Source organism: Felis catus, chromosome A2 (assembly GCF_018350175.1).
Source record: "Felis catus isolate Fca126 chromosome A2, F.catus_Fca126_mat1.0, whole genome shotgun sequence".
Taxonomy (NCBI): Eukaryota; Metazoa; Chordata; class Mammalia; order Carnivora; family Felidae; genus Felis; species Felis catus.
In genome coordinates, this window is record NC_058369.1 from 14,787,303 (window position 1) to 14,806,982 (window position 19,680).

At 40.8% G+C, this 19,680-nt stretch overlaps 1 protein-coding gene and 1 long non-coding RNA gene across 7 annotated transcripts in view; one reads left to right on the top strand and one right to left on the bottom strand.

The window, feature by feature from the left end:
- Positions 1-19,680, top strand: part of KIF15 (kinesin family member 15) — an 81,983-nt gene that overhangs the window by 18,209 nt on the left and 44,094 nt on the right. For all 6 annotated transcript variants that reach the window (XM_045048998.1, XM_045048991.1, XM_045048996.1 and 3 more), the window contains exons 5-11: positions 98-135; positions 2,112-2,209; positions 3,522-3,701; positions 11,255-11,464; positions 14,685-14,810; positions 14,971-15,093; positions 18,536-18,659. In XM_045048998.1, the coding sequence (XP_044904933.1) occupies positions 98-135; positions 2,112-2,209; positions 3,522-3,701; positions 11,255-11,464; positions 14,685-14,810; positions 14,971-15,093; positions 18,536-18,659 (899 nt within the window). The remainder of the gene's footprint in view (positions 1-97; positions 136-2,111; positions 2,210-3,521; positions 3,702-11,254; positions 11,465-14,684; positions 14,811-14,970; positions 15,094-18,535; positions 18,660-19,680) is intronic.
- Positions 10,935-17,483, bottom strand: LOC123382859. The gene is made up of 2 exons (XR_006591946.1): positions 17,321-17,483; positions 10,935-11,420 (listed from the first exon to the last, which is right to left on the bottom strand). It is a non-coding gene; the product is annotated as an uncharacterized LOC123382859 (long non-coding RNA).

Below are 19,680 nucleotides of genomic sequence, written 5' to 3' on the forward strand. Positions count from 1 at the left end.
GGAGAAAATTTATCTATTAGTAGACCTTATTAAAGTAGGAGGGTAGTCTTTTAAGTTTTGTGTGGAAAAATAACATATAAAACATTTGTTTTTACAGTGGACAGACTGGCTCAGGGAAAACATTTACGATGATGGGTAAGTGAATTAAAATTTATTATTTGCTGGCTTAATCTACTCTGCAATGACAGCACCTAGGCACCAGGTACATTTTGGGGGAAGTCATACTTTCTATATACTATGTTGACCTCATAAAATCAGAGATATTTCCCAGGCTTATGTCAAATTGGGAGTTCCATGATAACAAAGTCCATGTTTGCAGCTGTGTTCCGTCTGTGCTTAGCACAGAGTAGGTGCTTAGTAAACAGTTTTTGAATTGGGTTTAATGACTTTTTATATACTTATAAATCTGTAAAATTACCACCCAGACCAAGACTCCTAATCAGTCACTACTTTACCCCCTTCCCCTGAAGTATCTATAACTCTGACTTCTATCATCATTAGTTTTGCTTGTTTTTAAACATCTATAGATGAGAATACTGTATGCGCTCTTTTGTGTCTGGCTTCTTCCTCTCAGCATTAAGTTTCTAAGAGTCGCTCATGTTGTTGCATGGAGTGCTAGTTTGTTCCATTGCTGTATCCCGTTCCTGTATAATGTGTTATTGTATGAATATGCCACATTTTCCATTTTACTGTTGATAGACGTTTGGATTGTCTCCAGTTTTATTTAGACCATATGAATAATGCTGCTATGCCACTTTATCTTGTATGTGTCTTTTCAAGTTCATTTCTGTTGGGTACATCTCTAGGAGTGGAATTGCTGGATCGTAGTTACGTGTGTATCAGCTTTAGTATTTATATGGCCCTGATAGATATGGAAATTCTAGGGCCTCCACATCCTTGTTTATACTTGGTATTGTCAGTTTTTAAAGTTTTAGCCTTTCTGGAGTATGTGTAGTATTATCTCATTGTGTTTTTGTTTGCAATTCCCTGATGTCTGTTGACAACTGAGCATCTTTCATGTTTATTGGACATTTGAATATCCTTTCTGTAAAATGCCCCTTCAAGCTTTTTTCCCATTTAAAAAATTGGCTTATCTCTTTCCTACTCATTTGTGGGATTTTTGTAAAATAGGTTACCCCTTTATGTACAACATAACAGATTTTTCTTTAGTTTTTTCATTTGTCTTTTGATTTAAGGTTTTTCCCTCTGCCAAAGTTTTTAATTTTTTTTTTGGTGGTTGAATTTGGGTGGTTGTTGTTTTTTAATGGTTTCTGAATTGTGAGTTATAGTAAGAAAGAGAATTACGGAGTGAAATGAGAAGGAACCACAGACTCTCTGGGAGAAGAATCTTCCAGGCTGTAGGCTCTGAGTTGGGAACTTGCTCAAGAGTGTTCAAACATCAAGAAGACCCATGGGCTAGAGGGGAGTTTTCCAGACCAAGGGGTTGTAGGGAGGGACGTTGGAGTTATACTCTGAGGCCAGCTCATGTGGGACCTGGCTGGGATTTTGTATTTTGTGAGTGCGATGTGAAGTCATTGGAGGTTTTTTGTTTTGTTTTGTTTTTTAAAGAACTACATGATATGATACACAATTAAAAGGGTTACTCAGGCAGCTGAATGGAATAGTCTGGGAGGGGGTGAGTAGAAGCAGGATGAGGAGCTAAGGCATAGATGAGGCAGGAGATGATGAAGGTAACCATAAAGAATATGTTGAATATCTTCGTATATTATTTAACAGGAAAATGTTATGAAATTATCTGCATACTCATATTCTTTGTCCTCTTTGTTTATTTACTTTACACAGTTCTGAGATTTATTTATTTATTTATTTATTTATTTATTTATTTTAGGTACAGTTTACAAGGGTCATTTATAATATTCCAGGTGTAGCCAGCATTAGTGGCTATTGAGGGCCCTTCCTTCAGTCCCGTTGATGGGCAACGTCTGTTTTTTCTCTCAGACTAAAACTTGTTCAGGGGCACAAATAAGAAACTGATTGTACAATGTCATCTTATTTCTGAATAAATTTCCTTTCAATATTGCCATTTTGAAGGACTCTTGTTATAAAGATAATGAATATATATATATATGTTTTTATACATTTTTCTTCAGGACCATCTGAATCTGATCATTTTTCTCATAACCTGAGAGGAGTAATCCCACGAAGTTTTGAATATTTGTTTTCCTTGATTGATCGTGAAAAAGAGAAGGTAAAACTTGCTATGAAAATAAAGTGGTTCTATGAAATACCTAGTTTTGAGCAGTTAGCTGCTAGTAATTAGCTCATAACACATGGAGGGTCGGTCCTAAGTGGTACTCTGCAATGTGGATAGCCTGGTGTGGCATGAAAAAAAACCCACCTCTCAGTTCTTAAGAAAAAATGCAGGATTCTGAGTTATTAATTTTCTAAAAATTTTTAGTTTCTAAAATTTTTATCATCCATGAACTCAGATTAAAAGATAAAAGAATGTGTGCTTCTTAGGCTCTCAGATTTTGCAAGAGAGAAAGTATAAAGAGAATTTTAACTAAGGAAAACAGATTCATTAAGCCCCATCACCTACTGCTCATAGGCTCACACTTGACTGCAGGTGTCCCTAGTTCCTCAGGATGTCCAGGAGTGCTGGAACCATCCTTGCCTCCTTTGCAGCACCTTCTACCACCTGAGGATAATTTGATGGTTTCATATGCAGTGTGACCCCATCACCCTGGTGATGTGGGCTTCTCTGTTCCATTGACTCCCAAGTTGGGCCTTTCTCATGATTGTGCTTCTTTAGCTTGGTAGATTCCAGGCTTAAGAGCCATTAGTGTTGCATGTTCCAGTCTGTGTGTACCAAGGAGACTGACACATAACACTGACTTATTGTTACTACCCTGTGCAGAAACTATTCCTAACAATTGCAGTTAGACACGCACCTTGGGTGCCAGTGACGTAGGTTTAGCGCCATGTGTTTCTGTGGCTAAAAATCCTATAGAGAGGCTTTTGAGACAAATTATTTTCAGTCTTTAAAGAACATAACACTTGCTTCAGGTAAAACTTGATGAGCAAGTCCAGTATGTGACAGATAAAAATGGAATTGTTCTTCTGCAAGGAAAAAAATATGTATCTGTGTGTATGGTGATGGATGTTAACCAGACTTACTGTGGTGATTATTTCTCAATATATATAAATATTGAATCATTATGTTATACACCTGAAACTAATATGATGGTGTATGTCAGTTTCACCTCAGTTTAAGAAGGTGGAATTGCCCATCTGAACCGCCTAAGTCCCATCTCTTTGTCTTGCTTATGAGTCACCTCTGGAGACGTAGGCCTCCTGGGATCACAGTTTGATGCTGCCTTAAGATGTAATGATGTGTCAAAACTAGTTATCTGGACTTTTACTTGGCTTTTAGGGATCTTGTGTCGTGTAAAGGACAACATGGTAGGAAATGCACACCTTGTGAAGCAAGTGAAAGGGTAGCACTCATGAGAGGGATGACTCATGCAAAGAACGTATCTCAGTGAGGCTTCTCTTTCCAGGCTGGAGCTGGAAAGAGTTTCCTTTGCAAGTGTTCCTTTATTGAGATCTACAATGAGCAGATCTATGACCTACTGGACTCTGCATCAGCCGGACTGTACTTAAGGGAGCATATCAAGAAGGGAGTCTTCGTTGTTGGTGCTGTGGAACAGGTGGTGACCTCAGCGGCTGAAGCCTATCAGGTACGCTCCCTTCAGCAGCTTGATCCTTAGGCAATGTAACGTGTTGTGAGAGCACCTTGATCTCAAAAAAAAAGCAAGAATTGAGCTACTAAAAATAATTTTGTAAAGGCATGACACAGAAGGTTCATGAGGAGAAAAAAGAATATGACTGTTTTATATAGCTCTCCCCCGTAGTTAAAATAGAACTTTGAGCCTCTTGGTTTTGCATTATTTAGGTGCCGTTCATTCCGGTCAGGCGCCCTGTAAGCCACCAGGGGACGTTGTTAACGTCTGTATCTCTTTAGTGATTCTTCCTGGAAGCTGTGCTTTTGAGGAGCTTCTGGGATTGCTACTTTTTAAACCAGCTGGCTGTTGTCTTCCCTTTATTTTCTACCCTTGTTTACTTGTTAGGTGTCAAAAGCCAACCTCTTTTGAGCACTCGCCTCAGGACAAACCAACCTCTTGATGGGAATTTGCAAAATACTCGCATTTTTTATGGGGTCTGACCTGGCCAGTTGATTTTAAACAAATTTTTATTGTGTAATATTTGATACATACAAAATACTGGCACATGCATATAAGTTACTAAGCTTAATGTCAAAATGAACTTGGAGGACCTTAGACCATTAAGACCCAGATATCACCAACACTATCCTGTCAACCTATATGCCTCTCCTGCCTCATGTACCTGGCTCCTCCCTAAACATGAGCACTATGCTGAATGTCATGATCGTTTCCTTGTACTTTTAAATCATAAATGTGTGTATTTCTGAAAAGGTTGGTTTTGCCTACTTTGGACTTTTAATAAATTGTGCATATTTAGCCTTCTGTAGCTTTTTAAAATCAATGATGTCTGTGAAATTTATCCACGTTGCATTTCACTTATTTTCACTGCTGTATATAATCCATTGTATGAATATCTGTGTGTGTATAAAAATCATAGTTCGGGGCACCTGAATGGCTCAGTTGGTTAAGTGTCCGGCTTCAGTTCAGGTCATGATCTTGTGGTTCTTGGGTTTGAGCCCCACGTTGGGCTCTGTGCTGACAGCTGGGAGCCTGGAGCCTGCTTCGGGTTCTGTGTCTCCCTCTCTCTCTGCCCCTTGCCTGCTCACACTGTCTTTCTCTGTCTCTCAAAAATGAATAAACGTTAAACAAAATTTAAAAAGTTATAGTTCAATAATCTTCCATCACGGGGCACCTGGGTGGCTCAGTCGATTGGGCGGCCGACTTCGGCTCAGGTCATGATCTCGCGGTCCATGAGTTCGAGCCCCGCGTCGGGCTCTGTGCTGACAGCTCAGAGTCTGGAGCCTGTTTCGGATTCTGTGTCTCCCTCTCTTTGACCCTCCCCTGTTCATGCTCTGTCTCTCCCTGTCTCAAAAATAAATAAAACGTTAAAAAAGAAAAATTAAAAAAAAAAAAGTCTTCCATCTTCAGGAAGCCTCCTGATTTAAACTTTTTTTTTTTTAAGATTCTGTTTGTTTATTCATTACTTTTTGAGAGAGGGAGAGCATGTACGGCGGGAAAGAGGCAGAGGGAGGGGCAGACAGAGAATCTTAAGCAGGCTCTACACCCAGTGCAGAGCCTGACATGGGGCTCAATCTCACGACCCTGAGATCATGACTTGAGCCAAAATCAAGAGTCAGACATTTAACCGACTGAAGCCACCCAGGTGCCCCATGATTCAAACATTTTACACTGTGACTCTCATAGTAAGAAATAGGTTTTACATGTGACCCTTTGTGTGTGTGTTTGTGTGTGTACATATATATATATACCCCCCAAAATTTTGATTGTAATTACATTGCAGTTATAGACCAGTTTGGAGGGTTTGGCATCTTTACAATATTGAGTCCATACATGAACATGATATATCTCTTCATTTCTTTAGGTCTTTAATGTCTTGCAATATAATACTTTTCACCTAAAAAATAATTATGTAAGCTAATTATTAACTTTTTTCCAATATACCTTATATTTTTTGTTGCTCTTATAGAAGGTAATCTGTTTTTTAAATTGCACTTTATAAGGCACCTGGGTGGCTCAGTCAGTTAAGCATTCGACTCTTGATCTCCGTTCAGATCTTGATCTCAGGATCGTGAGTTCAAGCCTTGCATTGGACTCCATGCTGGGAGTAAAGCCTACTTTTTAAAAAATTTGCATTTTGCTTCATGTGTATAGAAATGCAGTTAATTTTTATAGAACGCTTTTATAATCCACCTTGCTGCCTTACAGAGATGAAGAGTGTGTGTTAAATTTGTTAGGTGCTTTTCCTGCTTCTATTCAGATGATCTTGTTAACATTTGCTAACATTTAACATGTTAACGTGATAGAATATTGGATTACATTTGTTAGTATTTTGTGTAGGATTTTCCCTCAGTGTTAAAGATTGAGATCAACCTGTGATTTTCCATTTTCCTAACTTTTTTTCGTTTGTTTTATTATCACCTTTGTCTTTTTTTGGAAGTTTGTATGATTGGAAAGAAAAATCATTTGTTTCCCAAAATCATCTGGGCCTTATGTTCTGAGAGAAGATTTTTAGCTACCAATGAAAATTCTATAATAGAGCTTTTCAGTCTTACCTCTTCTTGGGTCAGAAGTTCAGGGACGCTTTTTATTCCTGGAAAATTTCAGTCTCCTCTCAGTTTTTAAATATATTGACAAAAAGTTTTTTTCCAGTATTCTCATCTTTAAAATCTTTGCTGTAACTACAATTTTGTTTTCTTTTTTTAAAAGTTTTTTAAAATGTTTATTTATTTATTTTGAGAGAGAGAAAGAGAGAGAGCACAAGCAGGGGAGGGGCAGAGAGGGAAAGAGAGAATCCCAAGCAGTCTCCACGCTCCCAGCCCAGAGCCTGATGCGGGGCTCAGACTCATAAACCATGAGATCACGACCTGAGCGGAAACCAAGAGTTGGAAGCATAAGTGATTGAGCCACCCAGGTGCCCCCTATTTTGTTTTCTTTTTGCATAGTTGATTTTGCTTATATGGCTTGCGTTTTTTTCTTTCTCATCCTGCTTTTGTTCCAACTTCTTAAGCTGGATGCTTAGCTTATCTGGCCTTTCTTTTGTGACGTAAGTATTTAATGCTCTAAGTTTACTTCTTATTGTTTAAATTTCACACAAGTTTTAATATCTTTTTTTTCTGAGAGAGAAAGCGCATGTGCATGCGATCTGGGGAGACGGATAGGGATAGGGGCAGAGAGAGAGAGAGAGAGAGAGAGAGAGAGAGAGAGAGAGAGAGAGGGAAAGAAGATCCCAAGCAGGCCCATGCCCAGCACGGAGCCAACATGGGGCTTGTTCTCACGAACTGTGAGATCACGACTTGAACTGAAATCAGGAGTTGGATGCTTAACCGACTGAGCCACCCAGGTGCCCGTCAGATCACATTTCTCAGTGATTCATGGGTCAAAATGAAATTATAATGGAACAATTCTTAGATCCACAGGACAATTAAGATATTAAAATTTGGTACACCTGGGTGGCTCAGTTAAGCATCCCATTCTTTTTTTTTTTTTTTAACATTTTCATAACATTTAATAGAAACTGTATACAATAATTTTTTTATTGTATCTCACATAAGATAGCCACTACAGAAATTTACATAGGTTAGAAGCAAGATGGATGGTTAAGGAGGGCCCAGTCCTGTGGGGTATGCTCAGAGGTTATAGGTCAGAGTTCACGGGGGGAGAGAGGGAGGTTCAGATTACCCAGTCAGGTGAGAGGTGAAGAAAGGCTAAAACACAGGCCATTAGATAGAGATAATCAAACACTGGGTTTCATCAGTATCCCAAGGGTACACATCTCCTACCCAAACACCTATGTGGATTTGCCCCAAGACTTGGGAATTCCCATTACAAAGACGTCCCTCCCCTCAGACACGGTCCCAAATACTCTCTCAATCCCAGCAGCTCTGACAGGAATCACCTATCTCTCTTCCTTAAGCATCCGATTCTTGATTTCGGCTCATGTCATCATCTCACAGTTCATGGGATCAAGCCCCACGTTGGGCTCTGTGCTGACAGGGTGAGCCTGCTTGGGATGTGCTTTCTCTCCCTGTCTGTCAAAATACATAAACTTAAAAGAAATGTGATTTGAAATTCCAAATTTATGATAACTTAAAATTTATTTCTCATGTTAATTCTTAATTGCAATGTGATCAGAGAAGGTGGTCTTCTGTGATGCTTGGTCTTTGAGATTTATTGAGAAACGGCTTATGAATTAATACAGTGGACAGTTTTATAAATGTATTCATGAGAAGAATATCCTTGAATACAAGGATTTATACTGTATTTTTACTCAGATTTTTTTCTGTATAATCTGTCAGTACTTGAAGGAGATGTATTAATCTCCAGCTAAGGTGTTGGTTGTAATGATTTCATCTTGATTGTTTTTATCTCATATATATATATATATATATATATACATAAAGAGACTGTTTTATTAGATGCATATGTAAGCAGTAGAGTTAGTATAACTTCCTTTTATTTAAATGTATATTTTTTTGACGCTGTATCCCTATATTTTCATATTAACACTTTTAATATCTCTTTTGTCTGATATTCAGGTACCTCTCGTTGTTTTGATTAGAATTTTCTTGGTATAGGGGCACCGGGGTGGCTCAGTTGGTTAAGTGGCCAACCTCAGCTCGGGTCATGATCTCACGGATCGTGGGTTTGAGCCCGTGTCGGGCTCTGTGCTGACAGCTCAGAGTCTGGAGCCTGCTTCAGATTCTGTGTCTCCCTCTCTCTGTCTCTCCCCTGCTTATGCTCTGTCTCTGTCTCTCAAAAGTGGAAAAACAATAAAAAAAAAAAAAAAAATTTGCCTGGTATATGTTTTGCCATCAATCTCTCTGTGTTAATGTTTTAGGTGTTTCTTGTAAACCACATAACTGTATTTTCCTTTTTAAAAAAAATCATTCTTTTTTTTCTTGATCATTTTAAGTTTATCCATTTATATATATTTATTTTTGAGAGAGAGAAAGAGCAAGCAAGTGCGCAGGAGGGGCAGATAGGGAGGGAGACACAGAATCTGAAGCAGGCTCCAGGCTCTGAGCGGTTAGCACAGAGCCTGACATGGGGCTCGAACTCACTAACCATGAGATCATTGACCTGAGCCGAAGTCGGATGCTTAACCGACTGAGCCACCCAGGTGGCCCCCAGTTTATCCATTTACTTTTGAGAACATGCCCACAAGCAGGGGAGAGGCAAAGAGAGGGAGGGAGAATCCCAAGCAGGCTCTGCACTGTTAGCATCTAGCCCGATGTGGGGCACGAACCCATGAACCACAAGATCCTGACCCGAGCCAAAACCAAGAATCAGATGCTGCAGTTTTGAAGAGCATTTTATTTTTTTTAATTTTTTAATTTTTTAAATTTTTTTAACATTTATTTATTTTTGAGACAGAGAGAGACAGAGCATGAATGGGGGAGGGTCAGAGAGAGGGAGACACAGAATCGGAAACAGGCTCCAGGCTCCGAGCTGTCAGCACAGAGCCCGACGTGGGGCTCGAACTCCCGGACCGCGAGATCATGACCTGAGCCGAAGTCGGCCGCTTAACCAACTGAGCCACCCAGGCGCCCCTTGAAGAGCATTTTAGGTGCCCCCAGGTGCCCCAAGACTGCAGTTTTGAAGAGCATTTTAGGTTCACAGCAAAAGTAAGGGGAAGGTAGAGTGATTTCCCATATACCCTTCTGTCCCCACAAATGCATAGTAACCTCCCCTATTATAAACATTCCTCACCAGAGTGGTACATTTTTTACATTTGATAAACCTATATCGACATGATCATCATCACCCAAAGCCTATGATTTACATTAGAGTTCACCCTTAGTATTGTATATTCTATGAGTTGCCTTTTTATTTTTGATCCATTATGTAGCACTCTTTGCTGAAAACAATTTTTTTTCCCGTTGAGTTGCCTTTGCACCTTTGATGAAAATCAGTGATTTATATGTGTATGGATTTATACCTGTATTGTTTAATTGATTTAGGTATCTCTTCTTGCCAGTATAAAACTTTCTTGATCCTGGTAGCTTCTTATTGCTGAATAGTTAAATCTTGAAATCAAGTAGAGTAAATCTTCCAGCTTTTTTTTTTTTTAAAACAATTATTTTGGTTATTCTTGGTCCTTTGCAATTTCATACCTATAGAATTGACTTGTCAGTTTGTGCACAAAACGCTGCTAGGATTTTGAGTGGGATTGTGTTGGATCTGTTGATTACATTTGGGAGAAGTAACCTCTTGACACTATTAAGTCTTCCAGTCCATGAACATTCACCAAGTAGTTTTTGGTTTTGTTTCGATTTTTGTTTGTATTTGGTTTTTATATAAGGATTTATTTACTAAAAAAAAATTTTTTAAATTTAATCTCTACACCCAATGTGTGGCTTGAACTCCTGACCCGAAGATCAAAACTTGCACCCTCTTCTGACTAAACCAGCGAGTTGCCTGTTATATGAGGATTTAAAGAAACACAGTTGCGTTTGCTTTTTCTCCATATGTTGCACAAATGATAGTATATTGTGCTGCCTTTGTACCTTGCTTAAGACAGTAGTATTTTAGAATTTGTCCCATGTTTGAGGGTCTGTGTCTCTCTCTTTCCAGCTGTATGAAGAATGTATTATGACTTACCTAATATTTAATATACAGTATTTAGTGTTATGAAAAATAAGCATAAAGTACTATCCAAAAAATGTAAAAGAAACCAATAGCTTCAATTTTATGCTTTGCCTGGTTAATAGGATTCTAATAGCTCCATTTATTGAGTGTATGTGCCAAGCACTGTGCTCGCTTCTTTTGTGTCTGTTATTTCGTTTAAATTTTTTAACCTACATTTTGATGTAAGATGCTAATTCGCCCATTTTATCCTATACATATTATTTCCATGCTACTCAAAAACGTAGCTCTCAGACTGTTAGCATTGCCTGGGTTGCTTGTTACAAATGCAGAATGTCAGGCCTTGCCTTCACACCTACTGATCAGAATGTGAATTTTATCACGATCCCAAGGTGATTAGTGAGCACGTTCATTTCCATTGGTGATGCCTTGTCGGGTAGGTGCCCATGTTCCCATTTTACAAATACAGGACTGAGCCTTGAAGAGGTTCAGCTGGCCCAGACCTTACACCTAGTAAATAGTGGAACCAGGGCTTGACTTCATGTTCATCTGATTCCAAAGCCTGCAGTTTGGACTTTCATGCATCCTCTTTGCCTTTAGGGATCAGGGAGGTCTTTATAGACCAAAAGAGCCGACAAAACGTTGGTCTTGAAGGTAATTTTGAGATTTATTTTGTCTAACTTTCTCATTATCTAGGCAAAAGGGTTGAGAGAGATTTTATGATTTGCATTAAGTTAATACAAATCGAGAACAGCAAAACTAGTTCTGGATCCTCAGCCTGCTGATTTCCTATTTGTTCTCTTTCCGTAACATGGAGAGGGAACCAGAAAGGGGAGAGTAACTTGAGTGTGTTCCTCGATGGACCAATATTTCTTCTCGTTGTCCTTTACAAAATTTCATACTGAGGATAGTGGCTGTTGTGTCACTTGGAAGTTGTGACAATATATTTCCCTGTTGCCTAGGTGCTGTCTGGAGGGTGGAGAAACAGACGTGTGGCATCAACATCAATGAACAGAGAATCTTCTCGGTCTCATGCAGTGTTTACAATTACAATAGAGTCAATGGAGAAGAGCAATGAGACTGTGAATATACGGACCTCTCTACTCAATCTGGTGGATTTAGCAGGATCTGAAAGGCAAAAAGACACCCATGCAGAAGGGATGAGGTTGAAGGTAAGAATGGAATTCTGGTCTTCAACTCAACTTGTGTGTGAATTAATTACTAAAAATCAATACCAAGGTAAGTGTGTGAAGGTTACAAAGGAATGAGATATTGCTCTCATTCTAAAGGTGCAGAAATTTTTGTTGTGGTGTAGGGACATTAAACATACGTAGGATAAGACAAGTCTGTAGCCAGAGCATCTGAATTCATACCAGAAGGGATGCTAGTACAAATATCAGCTGGGGTCAGAGGAAGAAGGGACTGGACCGCTTGAGGGAAGTATGGAAAAGAAGTAGTTCTTGAGTGGATTCTCCAAGGGGGCAGGCTTTGGACTGGGAGAGAGGAACAGGGAATACATGCTCTGCTGGGGCACATCTCAAGGGTGATTGTGGATACAGAGTGAGTATGGCATTCGGCACTTCAGCATGGATCAGTGAACGGGTTGGTTTTAAATTTTTTTTTTTTCCAACGTTTTTTTATTTATTTTTGGGACAGAGAGAGACAGAGCATGAACGGGGGAGGGGCAGAGAGAGAGGGAGACACAGAATCGGAAACAGGCTCCAGGCTCCGAGCCATCAGCCCAGAGCCTGACGCGGGGCTCGAACTCACGGACTGCGAGATCGTGACCTGGCTGAAGTCAGACGCTTAACCGACTGCGCCAACCAGGTGCCCCATTGAACGGGTTGGTTTTGAGGTGCAAGCAGACCCAGGCCACTGAGGACCAGGAGTGCCAGGCCAGGTTTGTGCTCAACTCTCCAAACGTTGGGAAACACTGAAAAGTTTTGACCGATTTCAAAAGCCTGTTTATTTATTTATTTTTATTATTATTATTTAAAAAAATTTTTTTTAACATTTATTTATTTTTGAGACAGAGAGGGATAGAGCATGAACAGGGGAGGGTCAGAGAGAGAGGGAGACACAGAATCCGAAATAGGCTCCAGGCTCTGAGCGGTCAGCACAGGGCCCGATGCGGGGCTTGAACTCACGGACCGCGAGATCACGACCTGAGCTGAAGTCAGACGCTTTACCGACTGAGCCACCCAGGCGCCCCTCAAAAGCCTGTTTAATAAAAGATGTGCCATCTGGCTCACCACTGCCAGGTTCACACAGGGAGAGCCTAGAGAGCAAGGAGGGCAGCTGTGCTGGTTAATATTTCAGGGGGAGGGCAAGGACCTCGTCCTAGGCTAAGGGATTGGCAGTGGGACCTCAGGTTTTCTGAATATGTATTGCTGATGTGTATACATGTATTGTGATCTGCATTGTCAGTAAAACGTGTGGATACTATAGTTGAGGGTGTATGATGGCCAGTTGGAAATGGTGGAAGACAGTCTACTTTTTTTTTTAATTCTTATTTATTTTGAGAGAGAGCATGGATGCAAGAAAAAGAGAGAATCCTAAGCACACTCCATGCTGTCAGTGTAGAGCCCTGTGTGGGGCTCGAACTCACGAACTACGAGATCATGACCTGAACCAAAATCAAGAGTTGGGCACTTAACCAACTGAGCCACGAAGGTGCCCCAACAGTCTATCTTTTGCATTAAAAGTAACGATAGGAGTCTCCTGAACTGTCGGGCAGTTTCAGGAGATCTTAGGCTCATATTTCCATTGAGACATGAAGCAAAGAGAAAGCATATGTTTATAATAGGACATATGCTGGGCATGTTTCAAGTGTTTTGTGCATATTAACTCATTTAGCCTTTGCAGCATCTTTGGGAAGTGGTCCCTTCTGTTATCTGTTATCCCTTCTATTTTAGAGAAACGGAAGAGAAATTGTCCAGGGGCACACAGCTAGTACACAGCTAGTAGTGGATCTGCAGAAGGAGTCCAGCTCCACAGACAGTGCTGTCAGCACCTTTCTGATTTACTGACTGCCGAAACAGACAGTGTGGCGTGTGAACTCAGCACATCTTGCTTGATAATTTGTACTCTTTAGTCTCTCTTTTTTCTGTACTCCCACCACTGCGGACCCAGTTATTGAAGTATACTAAATACAGTGAGAATCTAGTGTAACATATTTTTTTTCTCCCCAAACCACTTTTTAAAAAAAATTTTTTTTTTTTTAACGTTTATTTATTTTTGAGACAGAGAGAGACAGAGCATGAACGGGGGAGGGGCAGAGAGAGAGGGAGACACAGAATTGGAAACAGGCTCCAGGCTCTGAGCCATCAGCCCAGAGCCCGACGCGGGGCTCGAACTCCCGGACCGCGAGATCGTGACCTGGCTGAAGTCGGACGCTTAACCGACTGCGCCACCCAGGCGCCCCCGTCAAACCACTTTTTAAAGAGGTTTAATACCTTACAGACTTAACTGAATATTCTCTTGGTATAAGTTCATCAGTGACTTTGTGGGACATGGAGTGGGCTATTACCACACCATTTTAATGTAGCAAACATTTTAAAATTCTATATTGGAAAAAATTTTTTAACGTTTATTTTTGAGAGAGAGAGCACGCACATGCACCCACATACGCACGCGCGCGCGCGCGCGCGCGCGAGTGGGGGAGGGGCAGAGAGAGGGAGACACAGAATCCAAAGCAGGCTCCAGGCTCTAAGGTGTCAGCAACACCGCCCCGAAGCGGGGCTCGAACTCATGAACTGCGAGATCATGACCTGAGCCGAAGCCAGACGCATAACCAACTGAGCCACCTAGGTACCCCTAAAATTTTATATTTTTGAAGTTAATTTATTTTGCAAGAGAGAGCATGCACAAGCAAGGGAGGAAAAGAGAGAGGGAGGGAGATAGAGACTCCCAAGCAGGCCCTGCGCTTTCAGGACAGAGCCCAATGAAGGATTTGATTTTGTGAACCATGAGACCATGACCTGAGCCAAAATCAAGAATTGGATGCTTAACCAACTGAGCCACCCAGGTGCCCCAGTAGCAAACATTTTAACACAAAAGAATTGAAAAATATAGCTATTAATACACTACTCCAACTTTTTGTTCTGTTCCTTCCAGATTTTCATCCCTACCTATAGGTCAAATTAAAACATTACAATCACGAGGTGACATATTTTTTTTTCCTTCACATAATTTCTGTATTTGTCTTTAAACACTAAAATTGCAATGTGTGTCAAATAGGAAAAGGGGATAGTTGAGAACATCTTTTTGCTATAAAATCAGTTATCCTTAATATCATTGTCAACGACTTGACTTTCCATTCAAAATGCACTGCTAGCCATATTTTAATTCAAAATGCCAGTGCACCTAACTTTTTGTTCTTTTTCCCTTTAGGAGGCAGGTAACATAAACCGATCGTTGAGCTGCCTGGGCCAAGTGATCACTGCGCTTGTCGATGTGGGTAATGGAAAACAAAGGCATGTTTGCTACAGAGACTCCAAACTTACCTTTCTACTTCGGGTAAAGTAGATCATTAGCCTCCTGGACCCCTTTTCTGGTTACTCTCACTATGGTTGATAGGTAATCTCTCAGCCTTAGTGGTAAGAATATCCATTTTCTTTGCTTAAAAAAATCTGTGGTTTCTCTCCTGAAAATGTGTACCATTCATATCATTAAACAGGATTCCCTTGGAGGCAATGCCAGAACAGCCATAATTGCAAATGTTCATCCTGGATCCAGGTGTTTTGGGGAAACCCTGTCAACGCTTAATTTTGCTCAGAGAGCCAAGCTGATTAAAAATAAGGTAGGGGCACTCTGGAAAACAGTGTGGAGGTTCCTCAAAAAATTAAAAATAGACCTACCCTATGACCCAGCAGTAGCACTGCTAGGAATTTACCCAAGGGATACAGGAGTACTGATGCATAGGGGCACTCGTACCCCAATGCTTATAGCAGCACTTTCAACAATAGCCAAATTATGGAAAGAGCCTAAATGTCCATCAACTGATGAATGGATAAAGAAATTGTGGTTTATATACACAATGGAGTACTACGTGGCAATGAGAAAAAATGAAATATGGCCCTTTGTAGTAACATGGATGGAATTGGAGAGTGTTATGCTAAGTGAAATAAGCCATACAGGGAAAGACAGATACCATATGGTTTCACTCTTATGTGGATCCTGAGAAACTTAACAGAAACCCATGAGGGAGGGGAAGGGAAAAAAAAAAAAAAAGAGGTTAGAGTGGGAGAGAGCCAAAGCATAAGAGACTCTTAAAAACTGAGAACAAACTGAGGGTTGATGGGAGGTGGGAGGGAGGGGAGGGTGGGTGATGGGTATTGAAGAGGGCACCTTTTGGGATGAGCACTAGGTGTTGTATGGAAACCGATTTGACAATAAACTTCATGTATTGGAAAAAAAAATAATAAGGTAGGGGACCCTGGGTGGCTCAGTTGGTTGGGTGTCCAATTCTTGATTTCAGCTCAGGTCATGATCTCACGGTTTGTGAGGTTGAGATTCTTGGGATTCTCTCTCTCTCTCTCCCCCCCCACCCTCTCTCTCTCTGTTTCTGTTCCTCCCCTGCTCACTCTGTCTCTCTCTCTAAATAAATAACCATTAAGAAAATAAGGTAAAATACTGAGTACAATAAATTGGAAAAATACTTAAGCTTGTAGCATCTCACTTTTGTGATTGCCCTAATATTAATACTAGTTTCTATTTATTTCTCTGTGAAAGCTTATCTCTAAGCACGACTTCTTTTTTTGTTTGTTTTAAATTTGTATTTAAATTCTAGTTAGTGTATTTATACACTATGTAACTAAAATGTATATATTTTATAATATAAAGCATACATTATATAGTATATATATAGAGAGAGTGTAATATTGGTTTCAGGAGTACAATTTAGTGATTCATCACTTACATACAACACCCAGTGCTCATCACAATAAGTGCCCTCCTTAATACCCATCACCCATCTAGCCAACCCCCCACCCACTTCCCTCTATCAACCCTCCATTTGTTCTGTATAGTTAAGAGTCTGTTTAGTTTGCTTCCCCCCTCTCTTTTTTTCCTTCCCCTAAGTTCATCTGGTTTTGTTTCTTAAATTCCACATATGAGTGAAATCGTATTGTATTTGTCTTTCTCTGACTTCTTTTACTTAGCATAATATGCTCTCGCTCCATCCACATTGCTGCAAATGGCAAGATTTCATTCTTTTTGATGGCTGAGTAATATTGCATTGTATATATACACCGCATCTTCTTTTTCCATTCATCAGTCAATGGACATTTGGGCTCTTTCCATAATTTGGCTATTGATTCTAAGCAAGATTTCTATTTCATCTTTCCTAGCCTTCTGTATTGCTCATGTAGTTTGAGATCTAGATTAGGTCTTATGGTTAGTATTAATTTACTTGTGTTTTCCTAAACAAAGGCAAAGTTTTTCCTTTGCAGTTGGGTTGGAGACTAAATTTATTTACCTAAACCAATGCAATCAGAGGTGTGTGTACGTGTGTGTGGTTTTGCTATGAAAATAGTTTGATGATATTGGCAAGCTTTGTCTTTTAAGTTGTCTATACCTGCAGGGATTCCCCATTTTTCTTATATGTAAGAAACTTCCTTGATATTTGTGTACACCAGTGGTCGGAAAAGTTTTTCTGTAAAGGTAAATATTTTAGACTTCTTTGGCTGGATAGTCCGTATCCCAGCTACTTAGCTCTGCCTTGTTAGTGAGAAAGCAGCTACAGGCAGTATGTAAACATAAGGGCATGGCTGTGATCCAGTGCAGCCTAAATTATAAAAACAGACAGCAGACTGTGTTTGGCCCACGAGCAAGTAGTGCTTTGCCACCCTCTGGTGCAGACTGTTAAAACACCAAGGATTCCCCACTCCTTCTGGAAACGTTAGAGATCCCTTTGGTTCTAGACAAAAGAATCATAGTATCATGAACTGGCAGATTAATTTCCTCTTTCTTTTAAAGGAGAAGTTGGTCATTTCTACCCCGCCAAGTAGACTCTCTGATCATCTTACCATGTAAGAGTGAAAAGGTCCATGTTACCTCTTCTCCTGGGTAAACCAGAAGACTATAAATCTAGTTACTCATGCATTTTATTGGATTATGACGCTGTGTGGGGTATTTGTAATATGAGGAGGAAAAATCATTACAGCTTCCTGACCCTATCTCTTTGAACTTAATAGAAGCTTTTGGAGAGGGGAGAACTGCAGGGATAATTAGGATTATGATGTCACTGATGTGACAGTGATGTCAGAATATACAGGAGTGCCTTATAATGAGGCTGGCCGTTAGCAGCAGAAACAACTAGAAATGACTTCTGACTACATCAAACAATAAAACCAGGAGACTTATGCTAGTCATTATCAATGGTAAGTCCCCTTCTGCAGCCTACCGGTGGAAAGTGGCTAGGATATCTGGGACTTGTTTAAGGATGTGCTATTTAGATCTTTCCCAATGGGCAAACCTGGCTTGAGACAAGAACACGGGGACCTTGGGACTGTCAGTTTTTTTCCCTCTCTAGGATATTGGGTATTTCACAACTGGGTCCCTTTGATCTGGTTGGTAGCCAACTGTTGGCTCTTACTATCACCCTGTGGGTTTTATGGGCCTTTTGAACCTCTTAGAAGATGTCTCAAAGAAGTAATTTCTTTAAGATAATTTCTCAAGAGACATTTCTTTAAAGTAACATTTAGTGTGGTAGTAAAACAGAAATGGAGCTGTCTGACCAACTCCTCCCTCCAGGAGGGCTATTAGGAAATATAGGGTGGGTTCCTTTGGAGACAGTGGTTTCTGCCAGGCTGATGGAGCTCAAGCCACCTCTGCAGTTCATCACATCCTTACTGTGCGCCAGGACAGAGGGGAGGGGATAGTCCTTCCCGAGGGGAAGAGGAGTTTGCTACTTTCCATGGGGGTGGGATTGTCCCAGGAAGCAGGCAGTGTTAGGTAAACATACCCAGATCCCGGGGTGACCCAGCCCAACAGGGTAGTATACCTAAGGGGGAGCATATGAGAGGGGTGGTGAGGGGGAGAGCCCCAGCCCGAAGGTACAAGGCACAGGGAGAGGAAGCCTCCTCCCCACTCCAGCACCCTGTGATCCTAGTGGCCTTGTGACTGTCGAAGCACAGTTTTGTTTGGTGTTTGTCACTCCAGATCCTACAAACAAACATGAACACAAGACTGGATGATGCAAAAGTATTCCTTTAACACTTTTTAAAAAAATTCTTGGACAGGCAGTAGTAAATGAAGACACCCAAGGAAATGTGAGCCAGCTCCAAGCTGAAGTGAAGAGGCTCAAAGAACAGCTGGCCCAGCTTACTTCAGGGCAGTTACTACCAGAGAGCTTTCTGACCAAAGGTAAGATGAACACAGTGTCCTTTATCCCGGGGAAGACCGTGTGCGGATATTAGTGGGAGAACCCTGTGACGACAGGCACAATACAATAAAGCTACCCAAACTTTTGAACAAGTCTATTTGACTTACATAGGAACACGAGACCGGCATGTCTCGGAGATACTGCAGGTTTGGTCCCAGACCATTGCGATAAATTAGCAAATACTGCAACAGTGCTTGTCAAATAAATTTTTTGGTTTCCCAGTGCCGGGGAAAAGTTCTGTTTACGCTACTCTGTAGTCTGTTAAGTATGCAGTAGCGTCACGTCTAAAAACACAATGTACATACTTGATTAAAAAATGCTTTATTGCTAAAAAATGCTAACCATCATCTGAGCTTTCAGCGAATTGTGATGGTGGAGAGCCTTTTTTTTTTTTTTTTTTTTTTTTTTTTGCCAGTGGAGGGTCTTGCCTCCATGTTGACAGCTGTTGACTGATCAGGATGGTGGTCGCTGAAGGTTGAGGTGGCTGTGGCATTTACTTAAAAAGAAGACAGTAGTGAAGTCTGTTGTATCTGTTGGCTCTTCCATTCATGAATGATTTCTCTGTAGCGTGCCATGCCGTTTGATGGCATGTTCTACCCACAGTAGAACTCCTTTCAAAATCGGAGTCAGTCCTCTCAAACCCTGCTGCTCTTTTTGTCACGAAGTTTATGTGATACTCCAAATCCTTTGTTGCCATTTCAGCGATCTCCACAGCATCTTCACCAGGAGTAGGTTCCTGCTGAAGAAACTACGTTCTTTGCTCGTCCATTAGAAGCAACTCCTCTTTGGGGGGACGGGGTGGCTCAGTCGGTTAAGCGTCTGACTCTTCGTTTCAGCTCTGGTCACAATCTAGCGGCTTCACGGGTCCGAGCCCTGCATCCGGGCTCTGCGCTGGCAGTGCAGGGCCTGCTTTGGATTCTCTCTCTCTCCCTCTTTCTCTGCCCATACCCCACTCACGCTGTCTCTAACTAACTAACTAACTAAATAAATAAACTTAAAAAA